The 25,577-nt window shown below is 48.1% G+C and overlaps 1 protein-coding gene across 4 annotated transcripts in view; it reads left to right on the plus strand.

Moving 5' to 3' along the window:
- The window catches only part of LOC144175099 (pumilio homolog 1-like), a 56,774-nt gene extending 35,172 nt beyond the window's left edge, over window positions 1-21,602 (plus strand). For 3 of the 4 annotated variants that reach the window (XM_077704169.1, XM_077704167.1, XM_077704168.1), the window contains 5 exons: window positions 3,821-4,108; window positions 6,508-6,795; window positions 8,213-8,342; window positions 13,188-14,048; window positions 14,146-21,602. In XM_077704169.1, coding sequence (XP_077560295.1) covers window positions 3,821-4,108; window positions 6,508-6,795; window positions 8,213-8,342; window positions 13,188-14,048; window positions 14,146-14,413 — 1,835 coding nt within the window. In that variant the 3' untranslated portion in view covers window positions 14,414-21,602. The remainder of the gene's footprint in view (window positions 1-3,820; window positions 4,109-6,507; window positions 6,796-8,212; window positions 8,343-13,187; window positions 14,049-14,145) is intronic. The other variant, XM_077704170.1, reaches the window with a different exon arrangement.
- Window positions 21,603-25,577: the final 3,975 nt, after the last annotated feature.

A 25,577-nucleotide genomic window follows, 5' to 3' on the forward strand; every position in this document is an offset into this window, starting at 1 on the left:
GCCGCCTTCGAGTACTGTGGACCACGTTGTTTAGGGCGCGATCGCGGTGGCGTAGCACAAACCTTCTCATTGTATTTGCATGTGAATAAACAAAGCACGCTGCGGATATGCACCTTCTTGCACGCAGCCGTAATGAAAGCCAATATGTGAAGAAGGGGATGTATGCCATACAAAATGAAGGAAATATCCACACGACCTTTGTGAGGCTCCCAAACATCCCGAAACCTCCTAATAAGAAGTTGGTGACGGCGCAGAAAAATTAATGCGTTGGGCAGAAAAAAAAGCAAGAAACTTTAATCCGATACAAGACAACAACGAAAGAAACAGAAGAAAGCCGCTTTATTTCCTGCTGTGCGATGAGCGTGTAGAGGCCGCTGCTTGGTACGTAGTATTAGACTGCTGAGTATTCATAGGAGCATCTCAAAAATATTGCAGGGAAGCCTACGCATTTTGAATACTTATCGAGAAGCTCTGATCGCTGATCCTCGCGAATAAGCAAGAAAGGACGGGTTACACACGATCTTCTGACCGATACTCTGAAGAAAGTTGTTCTCTATCACTTCGTGTGTTGCAAACTTCTGGGGGATACAGCTTCAAATTATTCAGATGCGTCAGAAGCTGGCAAAATAACTGAGTCGCTAGAAATACGGTTTTTAACGCACTACAGCAACTAAGCGGGCGGTTTCTAGCCCAGGCACTGTTGCCCCTCACAAGCGGAGTGTAGCAGACGACAGCGGCGCGAATCCCTAAGCCGACGTCAGAGCCAGGGGGCGCCACTCAAAGATCTCACCGCCAATTGGTCCTCGGTCGGGGCGCGGAACACCGACCCTCCTGATTGGATGTCACGGGCGCAATGCAAGATGGCGGCCGCCTGAGCTGCGTAGCGAGCGGGTTGAGTTCATTTTCGCCGCTTCGCTCGGCCGAGTTTCTGTTCAATCTATGGCATTCAACACGGACGTTATCGCGGTGGGAATGCCGGAGATAACGAGCCAGATTACGGGAAGTTGTGTGGCTCGAAAGGAGGAGGTCATCGAACGCTTCGTGGTGCGCGTGACTCTACCGTCGCCAGACCCCGGAGGGTGACGCGGTGTGCGCGCTTGCAATAGCGGTTCGTGAAGTGAACTTTTGGTCGGGTTTGCGATGTTTACACGCTTAGTTATTGCTGTGTTTTGACTGTGGGCTCGCTAGCCTTGAGAAAGAAACGGTCGACGCGTCAAACGCTGCGGCGCGCACGGCATAGCCGACGCGCATTGGGGCAGCACATGACTGGGCAACCGGTTACGATTGAACGCCAGTAGTTGTAATTAATGCCTGCGTCGTTAGATTTAATCTTAAAAGCGACCTGACCAGCCATATCAGCTGTAATCAAAGTTCGATATGTCGGGTAAGCGTGCGCTAAGATGCGCGCGAGCCATATCGCCTTTCTTGCGCAACGTTTCCCGTGCACTTGTAATTTTCATGCAAACAGGTTTGAGTTAGTAATATAGGAATAAACATATGTTCTCTGCATTAAAAATGTACGTTTGTCGCAGCATTTAACAGTGATTTTTTAGTGAAATTATTGATTCCATTGCTCAGGGCATACTGGCTTTGCTGCGAGAAATATTGGATGCCTTGAATGTCAAAAGTAGTAAAAAATATGCTCTTGCATTGAAGTTGGGAGTTATGCAGAATACTCTACCAAGCTTCAAAGTAGCTCATTTTCATCCTTGTGGTATGCAAACTTTTGGCAATGAACACCTGCACGTATGAGTACTAAGTTGCTGTGCCAGGCATGATGATAAAACATAAAAAAAAGCCAAAAATGTTCAAATTTAAGTAAAAAAAATGCTTAACTTGTTGCCATGGTGACAACACTGCAAAAGGAGGCTGTTCAGTGCGATACAGCCAACCAGCTAACCTACTTTGCATTGAAAGCCCATTGAAACCTATCTCCCCCTTCATTTGATCTGCAAAGTGGGGTATGTATTCTTCACAGAGGAGCTGAAAATGATATTTTCTGGAAAGAGAAAGGCTGTGAGAGGCACTCCAATTTCAAGGCAAGGCATTCCAGAAGCCCCATGTTCAAAAGGACATGAAAGGCTACAACCGTGACGACTTTTGATAAGTGAAACCTATGTTGCAACTTTGGAAGCCGTTTTCTCAAAACAGTTTTTTTTGCCACCTGTGTCGCTTGTACCAGGGATTTCTTTGTGACCGCTGGGTCTATTTTGATTCCGTTTCTTGCATTACATTCCTTGATGAACAGTTCTGGTCGTGACACTCTTGGTTTTCCAGATTTGTTTTTTGTGATTTTTTTATTCACATAATCGTTCACAGTCAACATGCCTATTGCACATTAACCTCTAAAAAAATGAAAACTAAAAAACATTGTGTTGTAAAAAAAAATTCTAAAACTGTCACGACCTCGTCCATTCATTTGGGAATGCAAAGCACTTCGAACAAATTTTCTATCATGTTTTATAAGCCGCTCAAGCTCGGTACAAGCGGAACAGAAAGAAAATTTAATACATAAAAAAGTTTTCAGAATATTAGCTTGAAATTTTTATGGTGTTATCACGGAAGCATTTCCAGTTGCTGTGCCAATTTTCATCAAAATCCACAAAGAAATAAAAAAGTTGATTTTGAAAGCCACGTCCCCCCTTAAATGTTATATGCCTTCTCCAGAGGTTCCTCAGGGAAGTGCTCATGTTTCGACAGCGGGGTCGTTTGTAGTATTGTACTGCAGGTCTCTGCTCAGCGCGTTGTTGCCTGTGTGGTGTGAGTGTGCTGCCAAAGGGACTGCTTCCCGGTAGCGAGCTGTGTGACACGAGGGGCAGAGGTACAGCATGGAGGCTGAGCGTTTGTGTCGCAGCCCCCACTCCTGAACTCTGCTAGAGAAAGGCAGCGAGCTGTTTGAGCGACACGTGCCGATGCAGCACGTGCCGTATAGAAAGCTCCAACATGGCCAGCTGTGCAATCGCAGTGGACATTGCGTTGCACATGGCAATACACTATCTTCTTCTTGACCTTGGCACTTGCAATAGGCAAAATCTTCACCGGTCGATCTGCTAACAAACCAGTTTTTAGCATGCCATTTCAAACTTTCTTTTTTTTATCACTTTTTATTTTTTTAGCAGCATGTAGCTGCGAATCATGATTCAAAAAGTTGTGGATGTCTTTCTTTGTGTTAGTTCTGGGGGATGATGATACACCAGATGTAGCACTGAAAATTGCGAAGAGATCTTGTCAGAACAGTTGTGTCGCACCGCGTATGGGGTAACATTTTGAATGACCTATAGAGGGAAATGGTTTGCCATGACTCGCAGGATCCCTGCTCTGAGACGAGTATTGGCTAGGTTTTGTTTGTGGAGATCTGAAAGCAAAGTATGTTCATTTAACACTTGACGTTAGGGCACTAGGTGGTCTCAGTGCATTCCACTATACCCCATGTGTGACATTCGTTAAACCTAAATTTTAATTCTGAAATATTTTGAAAGCCAAAGAACAGGACCGTGAAATCAGTGGCTGTTGGGGATTTTCTTGAATAGGTAGACAAAAACCTTCTGTGGCCATGCAGTCGTGATTGACTAACTGCATGTTACAGGCATTTGTTACAAAGGTAAATCCTTGTCATTGAAACCAGGCCATGCGCATCTATGGGAAGGCCGCATGGGGGCTGTCAAAAGTTGTGTGTGTAACATTACCGTGAGTGTTGTGGCAGGTTTCCGTGGCCCTTGTGTTGGCTGTTGGACACCTTCGATGGTGTGCCCCTCCTGCTCCTCCTGTGATGACCCCCCTTTCTCCACCCTCCCGCCTTTCCCCTGTTGCTGTGGTGCAGGCTCCCTGAACGGGGGCAGCCTGCGCCTGCTGGGCTCGGCGGGCAGCGCGGGGGCCACGGCGGGCAGTGGGCCCCCGCAGGGCCCCCCTCCCCCGCAGGGTTCTGCGGCGGGCCTCTTCTCGGCGGCCACGGGGGGCTCGAGCCACCCGTTTGGGGGCTCGGGGGGCTACAACCCGGGGCCCTCGGCCTCGGCCTTCTCCGGGGGTTTCTCGGGGCTGGGCATGGGCTACGGGGGCTCTTCCTCCCTCGGCCCCATTGGCACCTCGCCCGCGGGACCCGTGGGCATCGGTGAGCGTTGGTTCTAAACAGCCTGCCTTCGGCCCCTCCCCCCTCTTCCTCGTGATTCCTCACAGGGTTCTTCCTTTGGGTGTCTGGCATGCTGACCTCCGCAGTGTCTTTGTGTTTGTGCGGCCATCTTGGGGAAGGAGATTTCCATCGTGGTTAGACTAACCCTTGGTGACAGCTCCTCTGTGTCCAGTGCATGGTTTCCTTGCTCTCTCTTGGGTGACCTGTCCCATCTCCCATTCCTTTCGAACCTTTGACACATGCTGCCTTCTTTGCTGCCTTGCACCATCTCTCATTTTACTTCCCCTCCCACCGGTTGCCTTTCTTCTGCTTTTGTCACCATCCCTCTCCTCCTCCTGCCCATTTCTTGTCTTGCTCGTGAGTAGCATTCACGTCAGCACTGCCTGCAGTTTTCTGCTCTCTCCTTTTTGTGAGGTGCAATTGTGATTGGAGCGTGGAGTGCGAAATATAGTAGGTTTCTTGTTTTTTTTTTCTTTTTCTCTCTCTTTCTCTGGGCAAAACTTCGTACTGCAGTACATGAGGTAGGAGCAAGAAATACCTTCGACGCTCTGGTATATACATTAAGAGGGAAATGTAGGGATCAGTTGGGGAAATTGCAGGAAACATTAAATATTAGAACACCACTGCCTACATTTCCATAGCCTTTACTCTATATCTCCTTTTCGTCAATGTGGATGGCAAAAAAGAATGGCAATGTTAACATTTTATCGTGTCTTGTCCACTGCTGGGCGCAGCCGTATTCATGTTCGATAACTGACCTTTCTACTTGTGGCTGCCGTTTATTGTTGCCTACTTAGAATATTTCATTTCCCAGAAAATGTATGAATGATGGAAAAAATTAGGCACAGGAATCAAGTAATTAACACCTCCGTGACCGTAGAAAAATCGTTTGTTTTGGGGTTTCCCAAGAAATATTTTTCTCTTGCCACAGCAAGTGATTGATGTTGAAGTGTAAGATACAAAATTATAAAGAATAGGGCTTTCTAACAGTACTACTTTCAAAACAATAGATTTATTACACATAATCTAGTGCCTACCAGTTGTTTTTAAGTAGTCCAGGAAACATTTTTTTCTTTCCACAGAAAATGATGGACACTAAAGTGTAAGTTATGAAAAGAGGAAGAATTGGGCTTTTCAGCAGTAAGAATTTCAAACAACAGATGTGTTACAAATTTATCGAAAAATTGTAGAAGCAAAAAAAGTAACAAAAAGAAAAAAAATGATAGCTTCCATGCTACTTTGCACATGCTAGACATATAAACAATTTGAAATATACACTTTGAAACTTAAGACTATTATAGAATGATACTGCAGATATGAGCGGTGTAAGTACAGAAGTTATTTAGATACAAAAATATAGACATAAACAGCCGTGTGCCGCTCCAGAACGCTACGCCAAGGTCAACTCTGGGCCGTCTTTTTGGAGAAAACTCTACACTTTGTGCAGCGGTGCCAAACAACATGCACCCACTATACAGCGATCGGAGAAGAAAGCAAGACTTCGCTGCCTGTACTAAAGTCTGAGGAATCGAAGTCGTCTTCCGTGTCTGTGCTGCTACCATCATGCACAGATTCAAGCTCAGATACATCGGAATCCCTTCAAATTTACCGTTCTCGCAAAACATCGACAAGCAGCGTCAACGCCGTAACTAAAACCACATGAGCTCATCTCCCCGCCGATGAAGGACATTAAAAATCCCCCCCCCCCCCCCCCCCCCCCCCCTCCCGCGGCAGAAAAAACTCGAAAGCGAAGCTGATAAAATGCTTCCTCCTTTACCATTTGGATGGCGTTAGCAGTTCAGAAGCGCTCGGAGAGCGCCAAATTTGAATTTGTATTCATCGATGGCACTCTATCGATGGAAATAGGCACGGTCACGGAAGTGTCAATGGGACTGTAACCCCTATTGGCTCTGCAAAGTGGCTCAGTATAAAAATACTGCACAGATTGCAGCTAAGGCCGGTTGGCCTTCACGGCACAATTTGGGTTTGGTTTAAATGCCACCCTGCTAATGAGACGTTTTTACGCGGTCTCCGTTGTAGCGGGAGCAGTATGCACTTGTCCAAACTGGTAAAATGCTAACCTTGGGAAGGGCAGCCTATCCATCTGACTCGCATCAGCGGGGGACATTGCAGCTACGGCCCTTCCAGAGTGCAGAGAAACAGCTGGTGCAGCACCGCATCTCATTGCTGCCACCTTTCCTGAGCTCTGCCAGAGAAATGTCGAGTCGTTTGAGCGACACGTGGCCAACCGTGGCACGCGTCGTATAGGAGACTCGCACACAGCCTCGTTCTAGGGTCGTGATTCCTGTTGAGGTCTTCGATTTGTTCAAAGCTGTCCATCGCTTGGAGTGAGATGGTTCCTCCTCCCGTTCCTCCTCTAGGGCTGGGCAGCAGCACGGAGTCGCCCCGGAGGGACTCGCTGGAGCGGCGCGACGGGGGAGCGGCAGCCATGCTCGGCGGTGGGGGCAGGGGTGGGGGCGGGGGGCCCTTTGCAGCCCTGGAGTCTGCCTACTCGACGTCTGCGGGGGCTGCCCTGGGGGCCAAGGGGAGCCAGTTCTACGGGGCCCTGGGCACGGTGGCCGCCTCCCCGGGGCCCGTGGGCATGCTCCCCCAGAGCCTGACACCCCCGCCTCCCTCGCTCAACGGATCCTCACCCAACCTCGGGCTGGGTGAGTGCTGCCCTCTCCTTTTCGGGGGGAGCCATTGTAAGAGGGCCTTGAGGACAGAATGCATTTTTATTCGATTTGAGAGAACGGGCCTTTGGCAACTCGCTCAGCTCCATTCCTCCCACGAAAGACCTTTTTTTAATTGAAAAAAAAAAAAGTGCAGGAAATATTGAATACCTTTCAGATTTGAGCATTCAAATGGTACGACCAAACATAGAGGCCCCTCTACAGTGGCCCAGTAACATTTCTTGGCCGTGGCTTAGGTTAGCAACTGCCACATCATAGAGAATTTGCTGGTGAGGGGCTGGAGAATCACCACTGCATATTACGTTTTGTTTAATATTTCCATTATTTGTTTGAGTATATTTCCATTATTTGTTTGAGTTTTGCAATGAAATTGGTATCGTTGTTATCAGGGCAACGTAGTCTTTTTAAGAAGCCCAACTTGTATTTTGTCTTCATCGCCCCTCTAATGACCAGGAAGATAAGGGCAAACTGGCTTCACCAGTATGTGCAAAATGAAGAATTCGCAGTCAGCTAGCTGCTGGGTGGGTGGTTGTTCACTCGGAGCTCTTGTTGCACCCTCGTGGCACACCTGTGTGCTTTTGCGTGATATTGAAAGAACGAAGGAAGGAGCAACGGGGGGCTCCGTTTGAGTTACTGTTGCTGCAGAGATACAGCGGGGGCAGCGTATTTTTGTTGCTGCTACCACTCCTGAGCTCTGCTAGAAAAGCGTGGAGTCGTTTGAACGCTGTGCGCAGCTCTAGCGCACATCGTATAGGAGGCTCCTACACTGGGCACGCCCAGCATTGTTCTGCGATAAATCTCAATATGCTCCCGCCTTCGGTAGCAGTGTCTGAAACCAGCTGGCTGCTCGACCCTGAAATGGAGAGCCCCGTCATAAGACTGATACACCTTGCTAGTAAAAAAAGGGTTAAACGAGCATTGAAAGCTGCAGGATCTGTTTGCTTGAGCTAGAAGGTTTCCCCTCCTGGCTAGTAAGTGCTTTTTGCGCATGATTGGTTTCAAAAGCTGCTTTGGTTGCCTGTAAGTTGCCAGTCAATAAACTGAATCATTCTTTCGTCGTTTCATAACGTTTTGAATGGCTCAAATAGCCAAACCAAAATTGAGTCAGGCAACATCACCTCCTACTCCTTTCCGTGCTAGGCCGGTAGAATGTCGGCCCGTAGAATGTAGAATTGACACATTCAGACCGTGCTAAGCCTTTTAAAAAGACAGTTTGCGCCATCTTTGACTGCTCACACAGCTGTATACTTGTGCCATGTTCTCTCTAGCTAATTGGCAGTTGCAGCGTTATAATGAACTTGCTCGAGCTTATGTTGTGCAGTAAGGCCGCCAAGCATCCACTGAAGCCTGTGCTGTGTTGTCACTGCTCCCCTCCCCTCCCTTGCCAATGCAGGGTCGTTTGGTAGCCGGATGATGTCGGCTGCCCCGGGGGCTGAGGCCAAGTACCTGGTGCGAAACGGGCCGCTCAGCAACGTCCTGGGTTCCTCCAGCACACTGGTGCCCGGCCGCACCCTCCAGAGGAAGTGCGTACTCCATGGAGTGGGCGCCCTTTGCCGCTCCCCCTTGCTGTGTGGGCCCAAAGCCGTGCCTCTCGTCTCTCCTGTCGCTCCTCCTCTCACTCTGTTTCCCCGTTTCTTTCCTTTCCACCCTGCTAGCAGACAGCATGCCAGCCAAGCCTCCAGGATCACTCGTACCGTGTACGGATTGCCACCCTTCTGTTTCTTCTCGTTCGGTTGGTAGGGGAATGCTTGGGAGGGCCGAGCGTGGCTGACTGTCCTCTTGTTATATGAAAGTGAGAAAGCCTAGTGGTCTGGCCGTTAACGTCGGGTCGGTCGGACAAACCGTTAAGGTGCCTGCCACACAGGATTTTCTTCTGCCGTAAATTTATGCTCCCGAGTCTCGGCACCAATGTTTGTGTTGTATAGTGCCGTTAGCAGAGAAAGGGGGGAGTCTTAGGGCAGAAGTTGTGCACTAACGATCACTCTGCAGTGTGGATTGAGAAGGCCTTCGCCTTCAATGCCCTGGATGTGATGAAATGCAGGCACTTTACACTTGCATACCGGTAGTAGTTGGCAGTAAGGAAGCGCTGTTGAAACACTCGCTGTCGCCTGTCCCCAGTGTTTAACGCACCTTCTGTGGTTGGGACCGAAACAAGTACTGCGCTAAGTGAGCGCTCGGTTTCTTACACGGGCCAACCACTTCTTGCGCGACTTGCCTTTTTTGCAGGCGCTTCCGGCTGGACCACCTACGTTGGATGGGAAGGTAACTGAGACGGTTGGGCAGGCACCGTTTATGCGTAGGCCTCAGAAAGTGCCGTTGAGAAAGCGCGCGTGTAGATAGGTTGCCTGCAGATTACGACTGCGCAGCTTGTTGTAGCCATCCTGATGTCGTCGTACAAAATCACCTTAGTCTCCTTAGTACAGGCAGGTCAATTGCTTTAGTATAGTTAGCCTTGGTGTTGGGCAGTTTTGAAGTTGGCCTTTCCAAGTACCAGAGTTTCTTTTTTTATTTTTTCCCTCTCCCTCCCCAAAACAAATTGCGAAATCAAGGCTGCTGTTTTAGTTTTGCATGAAGCTTTGCTGTGTCTTCCTTTTCCCCTTTCTCTCTAATTTTCCCCCTCCCTTCTTTCACCCTGTCTCGCACATTTCACTGCTGAGAACTCTCGAGTTCCTTCTGAGCTGTGCAGTGTGTGTGCACGTTTAGGTGCTGCTTTGTGTTCATTATCCGCAGTCATGTTTGTGCACTCCTCTAATGGGTTGAATAACTAAACTGGAGTGGTGACACCTATAGTTTAATTTCAGAAGCTGCGAGCAGAGCTGTAGAGGCTACATTGCTGTCAACAATCCACCCACTGAGCATGCCCAACTCACCGTGAAGAGGGCCTGGCAAGGACATTTCCGTCTCCCCTCTTGGAAGGGGGAGTTGGGTGCCCTCAGTAAGCAGGCTGTTGACAACAATGTAGCCTCCACGGTGCCGCACGCAGCTTTTGAAAGGAGCTTTAGTGTGGCATTGGTGTTTTCTTGCTGTGCAAAAAAATAAAAAGAAAGGAGGACGGTATCTTAGTCTTCAAGTGTCCAAAAAGGTTGGTTTACACATCCTTTGGCCTCTGCAAGGGCATTTTGTGTCTGCAAGGTTTTTGATACCGTCTCCCTAACGTTACTTGCCCAAAGGCTTATACTCGAAGTGTCCAAAGCCACTTGAGCTGTTGATTTTTGCTTTCGAAGCAAATGCGAAGCAAAATAGAAATTTTGTGTGAATATTTTTGTATTGAAGTGAATATTTTCCGATTTCCCCTAAACTAAAATTTGAAATGTCTCTAGCATGCTTCATTCAGTAAATGGCCTGTAGGAAAATAAACGGCTTGTTTAAAAGGGTTTGCAAAACTTTTCTTTGACATAAAACGAACATATGGCAGCGATCATGTTGCTTAAAACTAGGGGTGTGCGAATATCAATTTTTTAATTTCGAAGCGAATTCGAATAATAAAAACGGAGTTCGAATCTAATCGAATATTTTTCGAATACGAATACTTATTGTTTTTTGTAAAATTAAAGTTTTCACCATCTAGAGACACAAAAACTGCAACTTTATTGCACAGCAAATCATACAAAGTAAAATTAGAAATTACACAATACCATTTCACTCAACAGGTTAAGGTCTGCACTCACTTAAATGTTAACATGGAGAAAGGTTAACTGCTCGACATGTTCGGGGAGCAGTGACAACCTCCTGCTCGTCACGACTCCACCAGATACCGAAAGCAGCCGCTCACTTGAGACACTAGTGGCTGGCATGCCCGAGCCCGTGCACATTGCCGCGCGCTGATACAGTAAAATCTCGATGATACTAATCTTGTGGGACCGCGAAAAATATTCGCATCATCCGAAATTCGCATGAACCTCAGACCAAAAAATTGAGTGCTGAAAAAAGTTTTCGTTTATTTCTTCTCTTACTTTCGCGTGAAGAAATTCGTTATTTTTTCTGCTTTTTTTAACCCCCATGTCGCAAAGCGCTCCTTTCTGGAGCACGTAAAGCTTCGCGCTCGTCTCCTCACTCGCTGTGCCCAAGCTCACTACACGCCGCAACAGTCAAGCGTGAACCGCATGGTGCGTTTTTGCACGCGATTCGCTCGCCTCGGCTCTGCAAGCGCTGTATTTTCACGCCCGCATTGACGATTTTGCGCCCGCGGTAGCGCCTACCTCGGTCAGAAAATGACGCACGACGCGCGCGGCAGAATGGAGGAGCCCGACTACTTGCGATGAGATGGGAGACAGCCGGCTTGGCTCCGCCGGAGATGGTTAGGCTTAGCACCCCGGCAAATATTTTACGGACGCTTTCTAGCGGCGCGGATGATGTTTTATAGTACCGTTTTCGCATGCATTATCAGCTCCTTTACCGCACAAGCAGCTTTGTGTCTCCCTTGAGCCGCCTTTTAAAGAGCTGTTAGGTACGGTCACTCGAGCGCCCGCGCCACTTTGCGGCTGGAGCCGACGCCATGTTGATGCCGCCGGCCGCGCCGCGCGGAGCGCGGGGGTGGTATTCTGGCGGTGTCAGCGCGCGTTGGGCGTGCGCAGAGCGTTTTCGCGAGCAGAAAACAATAACACCGATACAGTCTGCAAAAGCACGTACCGTTCGCCGTGTATATGCTTCGCGACTTTGCTGCTAAGACACGCTCCGTTTTTTTTTTTTTTTTTTTTTTTTTTTTTTTTTTTTTTTTTTTTTTTAAGTTTTGGGTGGTTCGAATATTTCGAACCATAAAAGTGTCGTTCGAATCGAATCGAATACCAAAAAATTCGAATCGAATATTCGAAGTTTCGAATATTCGCACACCCCTACTTAACCCTTTCGGCCCTGGCGTCGTCATTTGACGACACAACACATAATATCCTCTAGCGCCTAACCAACGAAGCCAAAACTGCTGGTTTTCAGGCTGAGGGTTGCTCAAGTATGCCTCTTGCGATAGACACCACCATTGTTGAGATTTCGCGAGGCTGGACGATATGAAAAAGAGGAAGCTTCAGTGGTCACAGGATATGACGACCGTGCGGGTAAGGAGACGGAAATTCCGGTTCGTCAAAATGTTTATAAATCCGTAAATACTTGGATTACCAGCTTGATATTTTTTCTGTAAGATCAGGGTGTCATGGTGTTTCCGTCAAAAAGAAAAAAAACTTTTTTTACAAAAAAGAAAAATTTTAATTGCCTAATGACCTAATTAATTACGTGCCTGCAAATTGATAAATACTTGCACTATTGGCGTAATTTTTTATTTCTGTGCTTCTGATGTCCAAAGCTGTAAGGAAAAATGCGTAAAAACAATTTGCGCTTGAAATAAAAAATCCAGGGCTGAAAGGGTTAAAACACTTGTGCCGTGAATGGCCTCCATGCACGAGAGTCATAAATATGCATTCTGCGAGGGAATTTCACGTCCAGTGTAAATGTACAAAGAGAGCTGAGACCAAAATTGGTGCCAGTGCAAGATGGTAAACATGCACGGTCGGTAAACTAGCCTTGCCCAGTGCTTCGGTGTGAACACTTTGTCAAGCAAGCTTTATCTCGGTACCCGAAGCTTCACAAGTTCTCAGTTTTTAAAGCGGAAGCTTTCTTAGTGGGGTTGATGGAGTCCTGTCAAAAAAACTAATGCATTTTTCCATAGACTGTCTGGGCGACAGAAAATCTCTAATAACATCGCTGGACATGCAGTGCACGTGTTATGTGAAACTGGGCTCTCATTATACCAAAACGGTTACTTGAAAATCGCAAGAGAGGAATGATTCTAGATAAAACAATAAATGCATCAGTCATGAAGGAGTACAAAAGTATACCTTTACCTCATGATCCACGTATCGGTATACATTGAGATTGTTCGTAGACGCGTTTACTCAGTGCTGGAAAAATCATTGCGTGGGTTCGTTCTTCGTTTGCGACTTGGGTCTTCGAAGGTGTGACGATCGATTGGATGCATTTTTAGCGAAGGTTTTTATGCGAAAAAGCTGCCGCGCTTCCCTCAACTTTGTTTAGCAAGGGAGGATAAATTTTTCTATTGTTCTTTGTGAGAAACGAAAGGAGCATCGCAGGGTAAAAAGAGTGATCAGCTTTGGGCGTCATATGAACTCAAAACTGGGTGGTCCCATAGGCTGCCTTATCTAGAGAGCGTTTACAGTAGCAGCTTGAGTGGGACCATGTTATGCAGGTGAGAAAAAGGGAAGAGCACAGTGGTGCAGTCGATCCAAAGCTGTGGAGATACGATGCGCTCTGAAGCACCTTCTTTTAGTTGCCCTCTTGTCGCTGCGTGGTGCTTGTGCAGTGAGGGTTCGTAGGCGAGCCGTTTAGCCTAATGGTCTTTTGCCACTATTCCCCACCCCCAGCTCGAGCCTGGAGAAGCCCCCCGGGCGGAGCCGGCTGCTAGAGGACTTCCGCAACAACCGCTACCCGAACCTGCAGCTGCGGGACTTGGCCAACCACATGGTGGAGTTCTCACAGGACCAGCACGGCTCGCGCTTCATCCAGCAGAAGCTGGAGCGCGCCACCTTGGCCGAGAAGCAGCTCGTGTTCGCCGAGATCCTGGGGGCCGCCTACTCGCTCATGACGGACGTGTTCGGCAACTATGTCATCCAAAAGTTCTTTGAGTTTGGCAGCGGCGAGCAGAAGCAGGCGCTGGCGCTCAAGGTGCAGGGCCACGTGCTGCCCCTGGCACTGCAGATGTACGGCTGCCGCGTCATCCAGAAGGCCCTCGAGTCCATCTCGCCTGAGCAGCAGAAGGAGCTGGTGCGCGAGCTGGACGGCCACGTGCTCAAGTGCGTCAAGGACCAGAACGGCAACCACGTGGTGCAGAAGTGCATCGAGTGCGTGGACCCCGGCGCCCTGCACTTCGTCATCGCCGCCTTCCAGGGCCAGGTGTTTGGGCTGTCGACGCACCCGTACGGCTGCCGCGTGATCCAGCGCATCCTGGAGCACTGCACGGCCGAGCAGACGGGCCCCGTGCTGGAGGAGCTGCACCAGCACACAGAGCAGCTGGTGCAGGACCAGTACGGCAACTACGTGGTGCAGCACGTGCTGGAGCACGGCCGCCCCGAGGACAAGGGCCGCATCGTGGCGGCCGTGCGCGGCCGCGTCCTGCCCCTCTCGCAGCACAAGTTTGCCAGCAACGTGGTCGAGAAGTGCGTCACGCACGCCTCGCGCTCGGAGCGCGCCCTGCTCATCGAGGAGGTGTGCGCCTACGTCGACGGGTGAGTGCCCTGCTCTCAAGGGGAGGGGGGAGTAGGGGAGTACTGGGGTTCGACACCCACCTGACCTTCCCTTCCCTTCCCTTCCCGTCTCTTGCAGGCCCCACAGTGCCTTATACACAATGATGAAAGACCAGTACGCCAACTACGTGGTCCAGAAGATGATCGAGGTGGCCGAGCCGCCGCAGCGCAAGCTGCTGCTGCACAAGATCCGTCCGCACGTGCCCTCGCTGCGAAAGTACACCTACGGCAAGCACATCCTGGCCAAGCTGGAGAAGCACCTGCTCAAGAGCGGCGACCAGATCCTTTCCTCCTCCGCCTCTGCCTCCTCCTCCTCGCAGGGGGGGCCCTCCAACGGGGCCCTGTGATGATGACCGCCGCTGCCGCCGGGAGGAGGAGGCTCTCCCCCTCTCCTGCTGCTGAACCCCTCCCCCCCTGCGCTTGTCATCAGCCTCTGGGGGTGCCATCTTTGAAGCAGCGCTGCCCCTGCGTCAGCCTCCTCCCACGCTCTCCCCTGCTTTGTGTGGCCCGGCTGTTAAGCACCTGGCGAGAAGTTCCACTGTTTCGTGGCTCTTTTTTTTTTTTCCCTCTCCCTTCGCGCCTCTATCCATGCTTTCACCCTGCATTCGTTGTTGCCAATCTGTACATTTCACCCATCTGCAGTGCACACCACCACCGTCGAGCATGCGTGACCAGTGGGTGGGAGTTGCGCGTCGTGTACAGACTTTTTCTACTCTGCCCGCCTTCCCTTCCGTCTCTCATTACTGCCTCTTGTTTTTGACTCCACGCCAGTAGTGTTTGTGCCTGCTCCCCTTCTCCCCCATGGCATGAATTTTTAACGACAAGGCAGCTGGCAAGAGTTTTGCAAATTTGATTCGTGCCTCTTACACCTCCCCTCACCCGATGGTGTTTTCCCACAATCAATGCTCGCTTTTAAATCTCTTCGCAGTGTTGCCTTCTCCTTTTTTTCTCCCTTGCCTGGGGAGATTCTCTTTACTTGGTGCTGAGAAGGTGTGCAGTTCACTCTCTCCCTCTCTCTCTCCCCCCTCCCCCCCCCTTTTTTTTTTAGCACCTACTGCTGGGCTTCCTTGCTTGCCCAGAGCTTGTTGCTTCATTTCCTAGCTCTGTAGTTTTGTACAGCCATCCTCGGACAGTTTGTATGTACAGAGACGCTGTCTGCGCTTTTTTGTTACGTCCACCTTCTTCATCCCGCTCTTCTCCAGACTGTTGGCTTGCCGAGACTCTTCATTGGAAGGCAGCGGTGGCCTTTGTGCCGCGTTTCCCCACCCCTTACGGCTTTCCCCGTTGCGGGCTAGCAGCAGTTGTGGTTTTGCGTGTGTGTTGTGTATAGTTTGGAAATTTGGAGCTCTGAAGCGCACACATTGTTGTCTCTGCCGCAGGCACTTCAAAAAAAAAAAAAAAAAGAGGCGGGCACCCACGTTGTAAATTTTGTCATTGCTGTGGCGAGAATCGCACAGCGGAGGGGAGTGGTGTGCCTATACTCGCTCAGTAGGCACGGTGCCCGCTCGTTAAACTTTTGGGGAGCGAGCGCGGTGATTGTGAGCCCCTCCCCCTCTCTCTCTCCCCCTCTGTAGGGAGAGGGGGAAACGAAAGTTGTCACACTCATTCTTCCTCCCACAAGTCGACTGTTTTTAGGACACTGTAAAGTGTAAAAAGCGAATCGTGACAAGGCGTTTCCGCCTGCAGAAAGAAAAAAAAAAAACTTGTCCATTATGTACATTGCTGTAAATTACACGAGGAAAACTAACAATGTTACGATACTTGCGGTCTTGTCTGTCTGCCTGGAGGCAACCACCCCTCGCTATCGATCGTGTGTGCTGTCTTGAACTGACTGTTTTTATTGCCTTCCTTCTGGGGTTGTAGATAGCAGCTGTGTAAACGTAGTGGTGTCAGTTTTTTTTTTTTCTCTAGATACTTGGGATCGCTTATTGTGTGAGGGAGTGATGGGTATTATTTTTACCCCTCAACCCTTCCCCCACCTTTTTTTTTTTACTTCTTTTTTGTCAGCCGGTAAATTGTGGTAACGCTATCCGAGTGGAATCAGGTCTATTATTTTTTGCTTCGGGGATTGTATTTAAAGGTTTTTTCACTTTAGTTGCGATCTCAGTGGTGAGAAGCTTATTTATTTCCTCCTGCTTGTTGTGTAAAGAGTGTTGTTTAACTGAACATATGTATATTCCCCCGCACTTCTTTTTTTTTTTATTATAATTACAAACGTGTGCATAGCCAAATGTTAGTAGAAGCACCACAGCGATTTATTGCGCTGTCCCTACTACTCCACTTCAGGTCGGCTAGACTTGCAAACTCAATTTGGTGAACATCCTGTATGAATTTGCATGTGGTTTTTGTGTACACACTTAGTGGGTTTTTCTTTTTCTATAAATAGTTTATAGTTGGAACATTTGTTGTTGCTTTGCATGAACGTCCCCCTGTGTGACTACAGAGACTGTCTTCAGGCCCTTTTTTAAGCAATACATATTTATCTGGATGCTCGAAGATGGTTGCACATTTGAAGCACGTCTGAATAAATGGCGCTGACACCGCGAAGCTATTTCTGAAGCCTGGCAGGGTGACCGTTTCTTGGGCACTTGCTGTCTGCTGTAAAAGTCAACCGTGCTCCACCCAGCCAATGCACTAAAGCACAATTGTGCTGCTTCGAGCAGTCTCCAAAAGCCAGGCGGACGCATTTCCTGACAGCCGCTAGTTGTTTTAGCCTTTTGCGCATCGTGCTCATTCCTCCATAGCTGTTGTGCTGCTTACTACAGTCGAGCATTCAAGTCATTGCGCATTGCTTAATTTAATACCGGAGACGTTGTGCTAGTTTACGTCTTGTTGTAGAGTGCCTGCATGTTCTGTGGTGTACGCTGCTTTTTTTTTTTTTTTTTTCCCGAATTGTATGGATTGTTGAAATCGAAAGATAAGTGGTAGAACAGTCTATACCTGGAAGAAAGGTGATAATTTTGAAGGAAATATGGCGAAAGCATTTGGGCTTGAGCGCACCGCATTGTCTATTGTGCCATGGATCGAATCAATAGGAGCGTACCGCAAGAGGTAGCAGTGAAAACCTGAGGCAGCCACAAAACGATTCGAGTGTTACCGTGCCTCCAGTGAGTTTTGGGGCCGCTTGGAAAGAAAAGCTTTTGAGGTGAACTTTGTCCAGATTTTTTTTTTTAATATCATTATTGACCTTCTCTGGGCACCTGCATCACCTTGTGTCACCTAACATTCACTTTTCGCAAGGGTGATAGCGCATTGCCCACTCCTTGCGCATGTGGTCGCACTTTTTTTTTATGTTTAATGGTTTTTGGGGGGACTGGGAGGGTTGTTGGCTTTCTGTCGCGGCTACGAACGCGGCGGCTTTGGTTTGTGCTTGAACCGTTGTTTACCCGCCGTGGGTTTTCCCCCCCCCCCCCCCAGCGGTCCCCTTGCATAGCCATATGTATATGTGTGTATGTATGTATTATCTATGTAATAATTCCCTTGAACGTGTGCATGCGCTCTTGCGAGGCGTTGTGTGTTCTTTGGCCATACCTTTATGCCCTCCCTCCGTCAGGTAGTCGCTCTCGCACTATATACATATATCTGTATAAATATATACAGCGCGTAACGCATGCCCCCACTTTTCCTTAACGAGCCACGTGTAAAGTTAAGAATGGCCACCTCTGCTTTTTTTTTTTTTTTTTCTGTGTGCCTGTTGTTTTGAAGAAAGCGAGGCTTAGTCAGGCTTGGTGTGTGGTAATTGTAATTACAGTGTACAGTGTTCAGTTGCCCTTAATTATATATATTTTTTTCTTTTTTCCATCTACGGTGGCGGGGAAATTGGAATTTAGCACCGTAAGGACTTCCTTTTTTTTTTTTTTTTTTTTTTTTTGTTTCTGCGCAATTTTTCTTTGGCACTTTTTGTAAAATGCGGGGAAGCAGCAGCGAGAGGCTATAGTTTAAAAGCTGTAGACACTCACTATTACCACTTCTAGATTGTGTGTGTAAGCCACATTCAACACTGTGTATCATATATATATACATATATATATATATATAAATATTTACATACGTTTCAGCAGCAGCAGCAACAACCACCACCACAGCAGACAGATGTGTCCCCAGTATTTCTTTTTCTACACCATTCTTTTAGCAAATTGTACAAATGTAAATTGTATAATTTTTATCGCCAATGCTTCCACCGCAGAGCAAACTATTGTAGGAGCCGTCGCCTACAGTGATCACTGACTGCGTCTCCCCAGGGGGGGCGCTGCGTATAGAACGGAAATTTCGAAGGCGGCTTGCAGTGCGTTGAGGGAGGCTTTGGAGTTGCGGCATGCACTGGGTACTGCTGTTTGAGAATACCATACGCGAGATCGGGGCGTTTCCGAGGAAGGGATCGAGTAGCATTTTGTAAATATCGTATGGACAAACTTAGCGCTGCTTTACACAGCCTGTAGAGGTCCACGGAAAGGACAAACTAATTTTTTATTATTTTTTGATGGTTTACGCAGCCTTCTGCTGCGTACACCGAGAGTTGCGTCTCTGCTTTCACTGCACCACTAGATCACTTGAATTTTGCGTGAGAACTGTTAAGCCTGAATGACATCGATCACGCCTAATGGCATTGCAAATTTCTTCTTTTTGCTGCAAATGAAATAAGGTACTGATGTCAAAGTTGATGTCGTTGGACACTAAATTCTAACTCAACTTCAAATAAAATAGCTGCTTCTGTCGGTTTTTTTTTTTTTTAATGCCTTTGTCTTGGTAGCAAAATTTTTATTCAAGCCCATTCTAATTTAATAAGCCCTGTTGTTCAGCTTGTAAAGAGAGTGTAAAGGATAATTTTAGACATTCGGGGGGGGGGGGGGGGGGGGGGGGTTGAGTCTGGTATATCAACTGGCATCCAGTACAGACCACTCCTGCAAAACCTCTCTGAACGCTCTCGCAGCCAGCCAGCATGACGACCTAGGACCCGTGCTTACCTATTTTCTCACGGCCCTTTCTCGAACCTCTTTCCATCTCTTCTTTTCTACCTCTTTTTTTCTCGCGCGTATTTTAAAAGGGGGGGAAAGAGTTTTCACCGCAGATTGACGACGGCAGTTGTCCTCCAGTGTCTCATGTGGCCTGTAAAGTTTGCACGTGACCACCACCACCCAGGGAAAAGGCGAGATGCTGACGAGCTTAACCTGTTGTATCATAGAAACAAAAACCTATTTATGAATGACGAGGTACACCAACCCTTTGTAAATGTTTGTACAGAGCTTGCTTGGGCGCTCGTCGTCTCGGGCATCTCACGGAACCCTTGGTTTCTCTTGGCTTGGCGCCCCCTTCTTCTTCTCGTCGCTAGGTTGCCCAGTTTCTCTTTTTGTTTTCGCTGCTCCACCCGTCTTATTTTTTTTCTTTTTTCAAAAGCCCTGGGAGCAAACTGTAGATAGATAGGCATTTAAGAACTGGGTGCAGAGGAAGGCTTTTGTTAGTGTATATACATAAAGGAGGAAAGGTTAATAAAGGGTGTAGATTTCTTGGGGTAACTTCTATTGGCTTTTTCGCAAGGCTGCCAGAGGGCCCAATGAAGGCCGCTGTGCTGGTTCTGCACAGCTCCTTGCCTCCCCTCCTTCTCTCTGTTTCTTTTTGGCTTTGCATTGGGAAGATTGTCTGTGGAAGGTGTCTTCTTCTGCAAACACTTGTCGTGGCAGCAATGCAATTGCGGGAACATGGTTGTACGGGCAACTTGTACCGGGGCATTGTTACATCACGATTGGTTTTGCCGTTGAGCCTTGCCTGACCTCTTGCCCAGCCTGTTTTTGTTGGTGTACAGTTTTGGTGCATTTACGCGATGCCTTGGCTGATTACCTTGGTCCTTTTAAAAATGAGAAGGGGGCTGTCTGTGAACATAGCGCGAGAATAATAAATTTAACGAGCGTGTAAGATAGGATGTTAACGGCAGTGGCGAGTGAACGTGCGGTTTTTTGATACGTCGAGTTTTTTCAAATTGGATCTTGGATATATCCATTGTAAATGGCCATTAAATCACCTGTCCATAGGAAGCAGTGTACCATTCACAGGCCCAGACGTGTCAATTTTTGTCACAAAGCTTCACACAATGCTGTAACAGTGAGGAACACTGCTCTTTTTATTGTTATTGACAACTGTTTTTATTTATCTGTCTTCTTTTTAGGACTTTGCTGGGAGCTAAGAGGGTGGTGCCCTGCGTGGATTGATAACTGCAGGGTGGAGTGCGAGTTCTTGAATTTTGTCCGCGTGGGGTGTTCGACACCTGCTCCATGCGTAAGTTGCAGTAATGAAATTGGTGCTGTGCGATATGCTATTTTTGAAGTATTTGCCTAAACTTTTACTCTGCACAAATCTTGTTTGTAAGGAAGTGACGTCTGGCAGAGCTTAAGCCCACTCCATTCTACCCTGCAGTGATCAGTTTGCGAAGGGCAAACTACTTGTTGTTCTCAGTTTTTCTGCTCTTTAACTCTTCTTCTCGCGTGCGTGATTTAACTTATACACCTTGAGATGCCTCTGTTTTGAACAAAGTACTTTTCTTGCCATATTTCCACCGCCCTTTCCTTCTTCACCGTTTGTCTCGCTTCAGCTCCCAGTACTGTATCCCGATCACTAGTTGGGTATACAATGTCCAGGAGAGAAGAGAAAAAAATGTTAGGCCTCTGATTGTTTTGAACAAATCTTGCGAACCATGCGTGTCCCTCGCGTTGCAATCGTCCAGACACCCCTGACCAGTGCTGTGTGTGCTTTTCTGAGGTGACCCTGTTTTAAAGCCTCGGGGCTGTTTCTTGCTAGGGGGACGTGTTTTGTTTGAAGTTGTCGGGAAACTGGTGTGGGGCAACTTATTTTAGTGTGCTCTAAGACTGCGTGAACAGAGAAGTGAGAAATTAGCTACCTCGTGCCTAGTTCACATCGGATTGTTAGTTTCTAAATAGTCTGCTTGCTTTTACATTGCGGTCGCAGTCGTTTCGTGGCTGCTGTTTATACCGTTTCATTTTAACGAAGGTTGAGCCAAGTGGAAGACCAAGTTGCTACAGTTGCCAGTGTTGAATTATTCCTCCGAGGAAGCTAAGCTATCATTAAGAACGGCAAGACTTATTCTGAACTTAGGGACAGTACAAACGAGGCTCTCTTTTAAGGGCGTCGACTGGAGATAACTACAAAATATTGCTCCACAACTCGACGTGCGAGTTAAACGGTACTTGTTACTTTTTTACGGACGGTCTGCTGTGAAAAGCGCACACGGGTCAACCTGGTAGAAAGGGGGTGGTTGGCGGGGTTGCGCCGAGGGAGACGCTGTGCCTTGTCATTTTTGCTGCTGGGGCAGTCACAACAACCGCGCGGGAACAGCGGTGGCCGTAGTGGTCCGGTGGTTCTTCACATTACAGTCTTCTTTCTCTCGTCATCTGGGGCTTGTGTTGTATAATCCATTTCGCGTCTGATGTTAGCATATTGTGGACGTCGTTGTACTATACTGATCTTGTAAACGTTTGTGTTTGGATACTGTAGAAAAAATAAATGCCTTTGGAGTAAAAAGAAAAACTCAGCGGGCTCTTGTTGCTATTGTTTGACTTCCAAAGCACCTTGTGGTGGCAGCGACGCTTGTGCAACATATTGTGGGGAATGTTTATCCTGGCCAAGTCCATCATACTGTGTGGCTTGGATGAACCAGGTGTGTTAGGCTGCAGTATAAAAATCCTGGATTTGTTATTGGCCATAAAAACAGGACTTTTGAAGTTTGAGTACACCTGCATTTTTGTTCTTCCCCGCAAACAAAATTGCCGTTAGAAACTGGTCCCTATTCCCTCCATTCAAGAACATGAAGGATGCCGCCCAGTTCAAGAATGGTGCCGCAGTAGCTTGCCACGATTCTGAGAGACACGACTGTAGTTCAACGGCTCACCGAGGAACACACGGTCACCAATCTTGAGTTCATCGCCATACGCCTTGCCATTACTCGAATATGTAGTGGAAAGGCGGGATCCGTCATCTCGCACCTATTGTATTTACACCGACTCGCAAGCAGCGTACACCACCTGCCGTGCAGGGGGAGCGGACTGCTCTGTTCCTAACACAATTCGGAAAGAAGCCCGTCGCCTACGGGATGAAGGCTACAACATAGTCGTGAAATGGATTCCTACGCATGAGGGAATTACGCGGAACGAAAAGGCACACCAGCTCTTTCCGCACCTTTGCCTGCATGCGCTGTCGTTTCCACTTCTTCGGCCATTGCCAATGTTGCGCACCTACCGTCGCCTCTAATGGATAAGGCCGAGACATGGCATCGTGCTCAATGTTATCGACACAGCATTCTCCGGCACTTGGCAAACCCCGAGGAAAAATATCGGCGACCACCCAGCACTCTTCGAAGGATAGAGGCGGTAATTCTTCGCCGAGCCCAGACTGGCCAACTGCTGTCCCCAGCGCGGCTACACCTCATCACCCGCGCTCACACGTGACTCCACAGTGCCCGTTATGCCCCGCAAGAGGCACGATTGAACATCATCTGTGGCAATGCCCTGCCTTTACCGCGGTTCGGGAGACTGCACTTCAGTCTCTCGGCGTGCGCCGACCTGACCTGGCACCCTCCAGGAGTGGATCAATCCACCATCGCATGTTGGACCATCGGACGCACTCCGGCTCTGGCGGGCTTTTCTTCAATATTTTAAGGACGAGACAGGACCAGGCCGTTTCTTTGCAGAGCCGACCTCGGGACCACCCCACCTCGAAGACATGGACGGCGGCCCCCCTCACACTCCGCCACAAATTCTCCCATTTCTGTCGCAAGGTTATAACCTGCACAAAGCAGAAATAAAGACGTTGTTTCAGGCTGTAATGATACAATTACCAGCTTCCTCACATAGGTAACCTTGTTTCTCATGTTGTTGCAGCAAGATTTGGTTTCTTTGTACTTTGAAAGTAATTTGGCGGGTCTTGGAATTTGATAAAGCTATGTGTGGCACGGTGCAGGTGTTAACGAGGTAGAATATTGTTGCTCGCAGAGAAGCTGACATTCCAACAGGTTGGTTCTGCTACTTCCAGTACCACCATCATGGGAGCTTGCCTTTGCAAATCCCTCCACAGCGATTACACTTGTACTGCAGCAAGGATAGTCAAAGGGTTGTAAGCAAAATAAACTGCAAGGGTGAAAAGCTTGACTGCATTTGTCTAATTATCTTCCCACAGTTTTTTGTTCAGCCACTTTCCACTACATGTAGTATATGGGATGTTAAAGTGGGGAGATTTCATGGTTTACTGACGAATTTCTCAGTGGAGCAATGTCTATGGGGAACCTAAAAACTTCATCGCTGAGCTTGTAGGATGTCTTGGAGATACCGAAGGCATATAATTGCATGCGGACACTTGTCAAGACAACAGGTCACTGTATTTGCGTTGGTGCGAGGAATACGATCCACTTCGTGTAACTTTTTGTACTGTGCCGGTGTCTTGTGACTGCGTAGCGAAACCTTGGGGGAAATGCCATAAAGAGCTTTTGCGTAAAAGGAGAAAAAACTAAAGCGACTCGTGTGGTAAATTCCCTGCAGGGATCCAAATTATTCATTGGCGTATTTCTGGCACGCAAACAGGAATGCCACCAGGCATTTATGGTGCTTGTTTGGCATGTTTTTGCTGCCTGGACCCCGTGGGAGGGCATGTACTATCTGCGTCAAATGAAACGCGAACACGAAAATATGTCTTGCAAAAATACTGCACTAAATTGAAACTACGAAGACGAGGACGGCGGAACACACGATGCAGACTTACGAAAGCGCAACTATCAACTCAGAAGCAAGCCCAGAAGCAAGCTCTCATTGACGAAAATATGAACCACAACGTGCAAAATTAAAAAATACTGTTTGTAGAGTTCATATAATGGCATGCTATTGGTATGCTTGGAAATCCACTTCTCCCTACTTTACAAAAATACTTTGTTTGTGCAACTAATCCACGTGTCATGTTGGCTTGCATGGAAAGAAACCGCGCTATTTGTGTGTTCAGGTTCATATTTTCGTTTTCACGTTTCATTTGACGCCGATAGTACATAAACGACAACGTCCAGCCTGTTGAATGCTACGTGATAACGTTCTAACCTGTAAAATTTACACTAGTAAACTAAAGTTCAAAACTGCATGGGAATCGTAAAGGTTGACGAAGGAGGGAAACTGTTCCTGGTGTCTTAGCGGCCTAAGTCATCCAACCAGCCTCTTTTAGCTCTTGGCTCAATCGCGCATGTAGGTGCATATTGCTGCGGAGAGTGAAGTCAAATTGGCACAGGAAGCTAGTAACTTTTGCACCTGGGTTCTTCATCGGTACGTTGCGCTGAAGGGAGAGCCGCCGCTTGTAGCTTTCAGCTCGTTCTTGTGGGCATTGCTGTGGAGAGCATGATCATTGGCAGTTGCGTCGAGGGCAAGCAGAGGAGCTGCTTAACGCTCCGTGACTCCTTTAGGGCCGGGTGCATTGCTGTGTAGGTGGAAGTCAAGTTAACAATGCTCTTGCAAGGACCAGAAAAGCATGCAGCTGCATGCTTGTCCTGATCTGCTCCGCGACTACGTGAAAGCGGGAGTCGAGAGCTCACCGTAAGATCCGGGAGGGTGAACGAATGCTTCATCTGGGCTTTTTGACAGCTGTGCAGCCCACTCGTGAAATTGGAGTATGTATGCCTACAAAAGGAGTCTTTTTTTTTACCCCTCCAGAGACAGCCGAGGCCACAGTTCAATCCCGGTGCTGCCTTCAATTCTGTGCTCAAGTATCCACGACACACTCGCACTCGTACCAAAATTTCAAGCTCGTTTGCTTGTTGCGTGAGGTATTTCACGCCTAATAAAGAATTCCTAAAAAAACATGTTCTTCGCGTACTTGGAGAAGATGATTACACCGTAATGACTTTTTTAAAGTGTGAAGGGGGTGTTATGGTGGTGAAAGGTGCGTACACCCACTATCTTGCCCGCACCTTAATTTTACTTTTACGCCCATAGAGTGCTAACGCGCAATTTTGAATGCGGGGCATTACTTGGCCCATTGTGCGAGAAAAAGCTGTGGCAGGCAAACGGCATGTCAATTTGGGCGCGATGGGTTATGTGTCTTCATTGGGCGCTGCGTAGCGTGGTCGGAGGCGACACTGCAACGAAACGTGCGAAGCCACCTGCTACAACGAGGGAAAAAAAAAAAGCGCCCTAGCACTCTGTACAGATGGTTAACCGGCGAAGCCCTTAATCCGGAGCCCTTCACTACGGCGCGCCTCATCGCCTGCGTTGCGTCGGCGCGTGAAACCGTACAATAATCAATCAAATACGCCGCCCGGCAGTTAAAAAAAAAAAAACAAGAAAATGCCGAGCGCTCGTCTGCACGTGCCTCGTAACGACCGCCCAGCGTCCCCTGCGCATGTTTGTCAAGCCAAGCATACCCGCTGAGGGAGATTGGACTAAAGGATACATTTTTAATGAGTAATTCGGGCTTAAATCATAAGGAACTTCCATTTCACGTGCTTCCTCTTTCTGGAAATAAATTAGTATTCTA

This window comes from Haemaphysalis longicornis, unplaced genomic scaffold (genome assembly GCF_048455015.1).
Source record: "Haemaphysalis longicornis isolate Haplotype H1 unplaced genomic scaffold, Haemaphysalis longicornis Haplotype H1 scaffold_3, whole genome shotgun sequence".
NCBI lineage: Eukaryota > Metazoa > Arthropoda > Arachnida > Ixodida > Ixodidae > Haemaphysalis > Haemaphysalis longicornis.